Here is a 9535-nt window from a genome sequence, read left to right on the forward strand (position 1 = left end):
TTTTTTAAAAGAATCCTAAAAAGTAAACCCTACTCTCATCTTTCCTTCTTTATTTTCTTTCATTTATTATCGGCTTCATCTTCTCCATTGCACTTGTTTCATCTCCTCCATTGTCTCCGTCGCATCTCCTCCATTGGCGTCGTGTCTCATTGTCATCCGGGTGTTTGGATCTCAGCCGGCGTCCGTCTTCTCTCTCTAACTTGACGGCCATCCCTCCTCTCTCTCTTAGTTTGCGCCGTCCATCGTCTTCCAAGGCCACCCACCTTCGCCGCCGTCTCTCTCTGCCTTTTCCGGCGCAGTAAGCTCGCACATTGACACTCTTTTCGCTCTTTATTCCGGTAAGCTCCCTCATACATAGCCATTTCGTTACAGTGTTTGTGACCAACGTTGTCACGAAAGCTTCAGCATGACTCAATATTTCGTGACAATATAGTCACAAAACGAAATTATTTCGTGACTGTCACGAAACTAAATTATTTCGTGACACCCATAGTCACGAAAGCTTCAGCATGACTCCATATTTCGTGACAATATAGTCACAAAACAAAATTATTTCGTGACACTATTGTCACGAAATTAAATTATTTCGTGACACCCATAGTCACGAAAGCTTCAGCATGACTCCATATTTCGTGACAATATTGTCACAAAACGAAATTATTTCGTGACAATATTGTCACGAAACTAAATTATTTCGTGACACCATAGTCACGAAACTAAAGTCTGCATTGACAAACATGAACGATATTATATAATATGGATTCAAGTGCTTACTATATATCTGCGCATATAATAAAGTTTTATGAGAAAATAATTTAATGTGACTTTATCTCCACTATTTGCAGTTATGAAAGACATTCATACCTTCGTCAAGCATAGCGATAGATGAGTGAAACATGAACGATACGACGCTGGCCCTAGGTGTGCAGTGGGAATCTTAGTACCGATAAAAGCAACGTACGAGGAGTTTATGCAGTTATTGTATGCCACGCTCAATCGCTCACCTAAAAATCAAGTCCTCCGTGTTTCTTATGAGACAGAAGGGTCGGTACCCCCAGTAAGTATTGACTCCGACCTAAGTTTGAAATGTTACTTGCATCTTCGGAATGAGAAACCGGACAGATCCAAACTTAGTTTGGTAGTAGATATGGAGCCATTGAAGCAAGAGCCGTTGGTTTCGGACTCAGGCGTTGGTTCAACTCCGAACACCGGTCAACCAGCACAAGCGGACATGTCGTCTCCTAAGTCGGAGGCTAGTTCTCCCAAGATCCCCAACCCGAATCAGAGTCATTCAGGCACACCATGGCAGTCATTCAGGCACACCATGGCAGACCCCTCCGCGCTCAGGCACTCTAAAACGGTTTAGTACGCCTTGCTCTAGAACGAGGAGGACGAGTCAATGCGCTACGCCTTCCACGGATAACCAAAATATACATCATGACCTTGATTTGTCAGATATTCACTCTCCGCTGAGACTAGTCAAGGAGGATTGTATGCCAACAAAGCAACTCTGAAGAAACATTTATGCATGTTAGCAATCACCAAACATTTTACGTTCAAGACGAAGACTTCTAACAAACGGTATATCCATGTTGTTTGTCGAGATGACTCATGCGCGTGGTCTGTTCGTGGAGTAAAAAAGACTACATCCGAGATCTTTGAAGTGAGGAGGTGACTTATTACTTATTTCTACATTGATATTATCGTGGTCACCCGAAATTAACATTGCTCTTACATTCTTGCAGGTATGATTCTGAGCACACGTGTGCTACACAATTCAGACAAGGAGAACATCCTCAGGCTACATCCACATTTGTAGGCGAGACTATGAAACACAGGTACATCGATCCCTCATGTTCACCATGCAAACCCAAAGACATCATGTCCTACATGCAACAAGATTTTGGAGTGGACATGTCCTACAAAAAAGCATGGAGGTCAAGACAGGCGGCACTATCATCATTGTTTGGTACCGATGATGCATCGTATAGATCTCTGCCGAAATTCATGTACATGTGGTCGACTAACAATCCAGGTTCGTCATTCGACCTTGTCACAACTCCTCGATCCCGCCGTTTCAAATACTTCTTCATATCGCTTAGTGCTTGGAAAAGGGGGTGGAAGTATCTACGACCTGTAGTTATCATCGACGACACTTTTTTGAAGAGTTACTATAAAGGCACACTGTTTTCAGCATGTGGTATGGATGCGAATGAACAAGTTTACCCCCTCGCATTCGGCGCTGGTGATTCAAAATCTACTGAATCGTGGGTTTACTTCTTGACAAGGTTAAAGGAAGCAATCGGGGAGAGGTCACATCAGGTCATAGTGTCTGACAGGAACGCGGGAATCATTAACAGTGTGAAAAAGGTTTTCACTAACTCAGACCATGGTTATTGCATGTTTCATCTTTTGAAGAACGTGAAGAACCAAATCAAAGGTCTATCAAAAGAGGTGAATTGGACGTTCTATGCTACAACAAAGGCATACACGTATGCAGAGTTTGAAAAGTATATGCTTATGATAGATGAGGAAGATCCAAGAGTCCGAGCGTATCTTCAGAACGACGTAGGCCACGAAAAATGGGCTCGTAGTTTCTACACGGAGAAGAGGTACTAAATAATGACATCAAACAATGCCGAGTCGCTGAATGCAATGAATGTCAAACCGAGAGAGTTCCCTATTGCCAAGCTATTTGATTTTCTCCGGGAGAGAATGAGTAAATGGTTTTACGAACGTAGAGAAAAAGCGTTGGGAACGTTGACGATCCTTTGCGTTGACGCGAATAAAAAACTTGAAGAATACCACGCTAAATCTACTGGAACAGGTGCATCCATCATCGGTGTACGAGTTTGAAGTCGTTGATAGAGAGGGGCAAAAGTGGGCTGTAAATTTGAGAGAGAAGACATGTAGTTGCCGTGTCTTTCAAACTGACAACTTTATCTGTCCCCACGGCATTGCGGCTTGCAGTTTTTGAAACTTCGCAGTTGAGAAGTACATATCAAATTACTACACCACCGAATATTGGAGAAGTTGTTATGCAGGTGTAATTCATCCAATTGGCAGCGAGGAGTCGTGGAATTTTCCAGAGGAAGTCACGCAAAAAATAGTAAATCCACCTCATGTTGCGGCTCGTGCCGCCGGAAGACCGAAAAAGAAAAGAATACCCTCTCCATGGGAAGGGGATGAGGATAGAAGGAATAAATGCAGTCGGTGTGGTGGAGTAGGACATAATCGAGCCACATGTCGCAACGCGATCCCGACCCACCATAGCCGACCCCGAACATGAGCTCGATTGTTCCTTTTTTTAGACTTTTTATTTGATGTACCAATTTGGATTTGTACTTTACTTTATTTCTTATTTAGTTTGTTATGTTTGTTATGGATTTTTATATATATTTCTCATTCGTGACGTTTTAGTCCCACTAAACAATTTACGTGACGTAAACGTCACGAAATCTATTGTTTTACTGACTTCTATGTCACGAAATAACAATTCTTCGTGACATAGAAGTCACGACATCTAATTGTTTTCGTGACAGAGAAGTCATGACATTATCATTTTTCTTGACATAGAAGTCACGACATCCAATTGTTTCGTGATAGAGAAGTCACGACATCATCATTTTTCTTGACATAGAAGTCACGAAGTTCGAGCCATTTTCGTGAACCATGATATCTTTCGCTGTTTTGACCGAGTTGGTAATTGGGATAAGTATATTTAATAGCAATAAATGGCATTCATAGTAATTAAATTACTGAACAACCAACTTTGGAAGTTAGGTAAGAATATTTATTTTAGCATTTACTTACTACAAAAGTTAGGTAAAGAATCCTCATATTTATCCGACCTACCTCATATCAAACTGATAATATTGTTCAAAAGAGTCTAACAGTGAAATGAACGCTAAAGATCCAACGACGAAGGGAAGCAATTCGAGTAAAAAGGTGTCGACGGTGAATGAGACGTCGGAGATGCCTTCAGGAAGTGCAAACTCGACAGCAAGATATTACATGATTCCATCTCCGCGCCCTCCAAGGAAATTAAGAAGCGTCATGACATGAGCGGCGCTGAATACAACGAGTATGTAGAGATGCATGCAGGTGAGGATTACAAATCTCCTGTTTTGATGGCTAACTACGTTCTTCAAGAAATATTCGGCGAGAATTGGGAGGAATTTTTGAAATCAAAGGGAGCTATTGTCGAAGACCATAAAGATTTTCCGGCTTGCCAAAGGGGGGTGGACGGAAAGAAATAAAATGTAGTTCGAGATGAGGTACTCAATATTTACAATGTTTTAATGTTTTAATGTCTAGACGATATCACATGTTTTAAAACTATTTGTATAATTCTCCTCCTATGTTCATATGTTTTTAAGACTTTTTCTTGATGTACTAATGTTGGGTATGGACTTTTTTTTCCAATTTCGTGACTGGTATGTCACAAAAAACTACCGTTTCGAGACCTGAAGACTTCCGTTTCGTGACAGAAACGTCACGAAATCACCATTTTTCGTGATAGGAACGTCACGAAGTCCTCATTTTTCGTGACAGAGAAGTAACGAAATCCCCATTCTTCGTGACAGGAACGTCACGAAATCCCCATTCTTCGTGACAGGAACGTCACGAAATCCCCATTTTTCGTGACAGAAACGTCACGAAGACCCCATTTTTCGTGACAGGAACGTCACGAAGTCCCCATTTTTCGTGACAAAAACGTCACGAAATCCCCAATTTTCGTGACAGAGAAGTAACGAAATCCCCATTTTTCGTGACAGGAACGTCACGAAATCCCCATTTTTCATGACAAAAACGTCACGAAGTCCCCATTTTTCGTGACAGGAACGTCACGAGATCACTATTTTTCATGACAGGAACGTCCCCCAATTTTTCGTGACAGGAACGTCACGAGATGCGTACCAATTAACCGAACTCATGATCTATTTCGCTCATTTGATCTCGTTTGGTCCTCATAAATTTCCTTCTAGACTCTTAAATGAGTTGTTTTGGGAGGACTACCAACGCTATTAATCAAAAAATTCCAACATTAAGGAGAAATTAGAGTTGAAAACGACATGTCGGACGACATGACGTTCAACCTCATTCACCTATGTTCATATGTTTAGAGTACTTTAAAATCTGTCACTTTGAGATGATGAAATGAAATGAGACAAATGAATGTATGTCAACAACACTTCACGATACAAAACACATTAGTTCGTCAAGATATTCTAGGTAAGTAGAACTCACTTACCATTTATCCTTCTCATATTTTCTTGATATTCTAGGTAAGTAGAACGGCTGTCCATTTATTTTTCAAATTTTATCATTTTAATTTGCATAACAACCATTGATCCCCTACGACGGATTTAATGAAAAGAAGACGAGATTTCTCATTAAATTCCATCAAAGGGAACAATTTCGTGACTGGTATGTCACGAAAACGTACCGTTTCGTGACTTGAAGACTTCTTTTTCGTGACAGGAACGTCACGAAGTCCCCAATTTTCGTGACGGGAACGTCACGAAATCTCCATTTTTCGTGACAGGAACGTCACGAAATCCCCATTTTTCGTGACAGGATTGTCACGAAGTCCCCATTTTTCGTGATAGCAACGTCACGAAGTCCCCATTTTTCGTGACAGGAACGTCACGAAGTCCCCATTTTTTGTGACAGGAACGTCACGAGATGCGTACCAATTAACCGAACTCATGATCTATTTCGCTCATTTGATCTCGTTTGGTCCTCATAAATTTCCTTCTAGACTCTTAAATGAGTTGTTTTGGGAGGACTACCAACGCTATTAATCAAAAAATTCCAACATTAAGGAGAAATTAGAGTTGAAAACGACATGTCGGACGACATGACGTTCAACCTCATTCACCTATGTTCATATGTTTAGAGTACTTTAAATTCTGTCACTTTGAGATGATGAAATGAAATGGGACAAATGAATGTATGTCAACAACACTTCACGATACAAAACACATTAGTTCGTCAAGATATTCTAGATAAGTAGAACTCACTTACCATTTATCCTTCTCATATTTTCTTGATATTCAAGGTAAGTAGAACGGCTGTCCATTTATTTTTCAAATTTTATCATTTTAATTTGCATAACAACCATTGATCCCCTACGACGGATTTAATGAAAAGAAGAAGAGATTTCTCATTAAATTCCATCAAAGGGAACAATTTCGTGACTGGTATGTCACGAAAACGTACCGTTTCGTGACTTGAAGACTTCTTTTTCGTGACAGGAACGTCACGAAGTCCCCAATTTTCGTGACGGGAACGTCACGAAATCCCCATTTTTCGTGACAGGAACGTCACGAAATCCCCATTTTTCGTGACAGGAACGTCACGAAGTCCCCATTTTTCGTGACAGGAACGTCACGAAGTCCCCATTTTTCGTGACAAGAACGTCATGAGATGCGTACCAATTAACCGAACTCATGATCTATTTCGCTCATTTGATCTCGTTTGGTCCTCATAAATTTCCTTCTAGACTCGTAAATGAGTTGTTTTGGGAGGACTACCAACGCTATTAATAAAAAAAATTCCAACATTAAGGAGAAATTAGAGTTGAAAACGACATGTCGGACGACATGACGTTCAACCTCATTCACCTATGTTCATATGTTTAGAGTACTTTAAATTCTGTCCCTTTGAGATGATGAAATGAAATGGGACAAATGAATGTATGTCAACAACACTTCACGATACAAAACACATTAGTTCGTCAAGATGTTCTAGGTAAGTAGAACTCACTTACCATTTATACTTCTCATATTTTCTTGATATTCTAGGTAAGTAGAACGGCTGTCCATTTATTTTTCAAATTTTATCATTTTAATTTGCATAACAACCATTGATCCCCTACGACGGATTTAATGAAAAGAAGAAGAGATTTCTCATTAAATTCCATCAAAGGGAACGATTTCGTGACTGGTATGTCACGAAAACGTACCGTTTCGTGACTTGAAGACTTCTTTTTCGTGACAGGAACGTCACGAAGTCCCCAATTTTCGTGACGGGAACGTCACGAAATCTCCATTTTTCGTGACAGGAACGTCACGAAATCCCCATTTTTCGTGACAGGATTGTCACGAAGTCCCCATTTTTCGTGATAGGAACGTCACGAAGTCCCCATTTTTCGTGACAGGAACGTCACGAAGTCCCCATTTTTTGTGACAGGAACGTCACGAGATGCGTACCAATTAACCGAACTCATGATCTATTTCGCTCATTTGATCTCGTTTGGTCCTCTTAAATTTCCTTCTAGACTCTTAAATGAGTTGTTTTGGGAGGACTACCAACGCTATTAATCAAAAAATTCTAACATTAAGGAGAAATTAGAGTTGAAAACGACATGTCGGACGACATGACGTTCAACCTTATTCACCTATGTTCATATGTTTAGAGTACTTTAAATTCTGTCCCTTTGAGATGATGAAATGAAATGGGACAAATGAATGTATGTCAACAACACTTCACGATACAAAACACATTAATTCGTCAAGATGTTCTAGGTAAGTAGAACTCACTTACCATTTATCCTTCTCATATTTTCTTGATATTCTAGGTAAGTAGAACGGCTATCCACTTATTTTTCAAATTTTATCATTTTAATTTGCATAACATCCATTGATCCCCTACGACGGATTTAATGAAAAGAAGAAGAGATTTCACATTAAATTCCATCAAGGGGAACAATTTCGTGACTGGTATGTCACGAAAACGTACCGTTTCGTGACTTGAAGACTTCTTTTTCGTGACAGGAACGTCACGAAGTCCCCAATTTTCGTGACGGGAACGTCACGAAATCCCCATTTTTCGTGACAGGAACGTCACGAAATCCCCATTTTTCGTGACAGGAACGTCACGAAGTCCCCATTTTTCGTGACAGGAACGTCACGAAGGCCCCATTTTTATTGACAGGAACGTCATGAGATGCGTGCCAATTAACCGAACTCATGATCTATTTCGCTCATTTGATCTCGTTTGGTCCTCATAAATTTCCTTCTAGACTCGTAAATGAGTTGTTTTGGGAGGACTACCAACGCTATTAATAAAAAAAATTCCAACATTAAGGAGAAATTAGAGTTGAAAACGACATGTCGGACGACATGACGTTCAACCTCATTCACCTATGTTCATATGTTTAGAGTACTTTAAATTCTGTCCCTTTGAGATGATGAAATGAAATGGGACAAATGAATGTATGTCAACAACACTTCACGATACAAAACACATTAGTTCGTCAAGATGTTCTAGGTAAGTAGAACTCACTTACCATTTATACTTCTCATATTTTCTTGATATTCTAGGTAAGTAGAACGGCTGTCCATTTATTTTTCAAATTTTATCATTTTAATTTGCATAACAACCATTGATCCCCTACGACGGATTTAATGAAAAGAAGAAGAGATTTCTCATTAAATTCCATCAAAGGGAACGATTTCGTGACTGGTATGTCACGAAAACGTACCGTTTCGTGACTTGAAGACTTCTTTTTCGTGACAGGAACGTCACGAAGTCCCCAATTTTCGTGACGGGAACGTCACGAAATCTCCATTTTTCGTGACAGGAACGTCACGAAATCCCCATTTTTCGTGACAGGATTGTCACGAAGTCCCCATTTTTCGTGATAGGAACGTCACGAAGTCCCCATTTTTCGTGACAGGAACGTCACGAAGTCCCCATTTTTTGTGACAGGAACGTCACGAGATGCGTACCAATTAACCGAACTCATGATCTATTTCGCTCATTTGATCTCGTTTGGTCCTCATAAATTTCCTTCTAGACTCTTAAATGAGTTGTTTTGGGAGGACTACCAACGCTATTAATCAAAAAATTCCAACATTAAGGAGAAATTAGAGTTGAAAACGACATGTCGGACGACATGACGTTCAACCTCATTCACCTATGTTCATATGTTTAGAGTACTTTAAATTCTGTCCCTTTGAGATGATGAAATGAAATGGGACAAATGAATGTATGTCAACAACACTTCACGATACAAAACACATTAATTCGTCAAGATGTTCTAGGTAAGTAGAACTCACTTACCATTTATCCTTCTCATATTTTCTTGATATTCTAGGTAAGTAGAACGGCAATTCATTTATTTTTCAAATTTTATCATTTTAATTTGCATAACATCCATTGATCCCCTACGACGGATTTAATGAAAAGAAGAAGAGATTTCACATTAAATTCCATCAAGGGGAACAATTTCGTGACTGGTATGTCACGAAAACGTACCGTTTCGTGACTTGAAGACTTCTTTTTCGTGACAGGAACGTCACGAAGTCCCCAATTTTCGTGACAGGAACGTCACGAAATCCCCATTTTTTGTGACAGGAACGTCACGAAATCCCCATTTTTCGTGACACGAACGTCACGAAGTCCCCATTTTTCGTGACAGGAACGTCACGAAGTCCCTATTTTTCGTGATAGGAACGTCACGAAGTCCCCATTTTTCGAGAAAGGAACGTCACAAGATGTGTACCAATTAACCGAACTCATGATC

The 9535-nt window shown here is 40.0% G+C and overlaps 1 protein-coding gene across 1 annotated transcript; it reads left to right on the forward strand.

Moving 5' to 3' along the window:
• The first annotated feature begins 1881 nt into the window (after positions 1–1881).
• LOC149378705 (protein FAR1-RELATED SEQUENCE 6-like) lies at positions 1882–2619 on the forward strand. The gene has a single exon (XM_089603832.1). The coding sequence runs from the start codon at positions 1882–1884 to the stop codon at positions 2617–2619; it is 738 nt and encodes a 245-aa protein (XP_089459958.1).
• The last annotated feature ends 6916 nt before the right edge of the window (positions 2620–9535 follow it).

This window comes from Urtica dioica, chromosome 12, assembly GCF_054948205.1.
Source record: "Urtica dioica subsp. dioica isolate 48M chromosome 12, U.dioica_male_clone48M_v1_H2, whole genome shotgun sequence".
Lineage (NCBI taxonomy): Eukaryota > Viridiplantae > Streptophyta > Magnoliopsida > Rosales > Urticaceae > Urtica > Urtica dioica.

Bases quoted from the DNA above. Each gene is read 5' to 3' on its own strand.
- LOC149378705 (XM_089603832.1), top strand. From the start codon at position 1,882: ATGTCCTACATGCAACAAGATTTTGGAGTGGACATGTCCTACAAAAAA.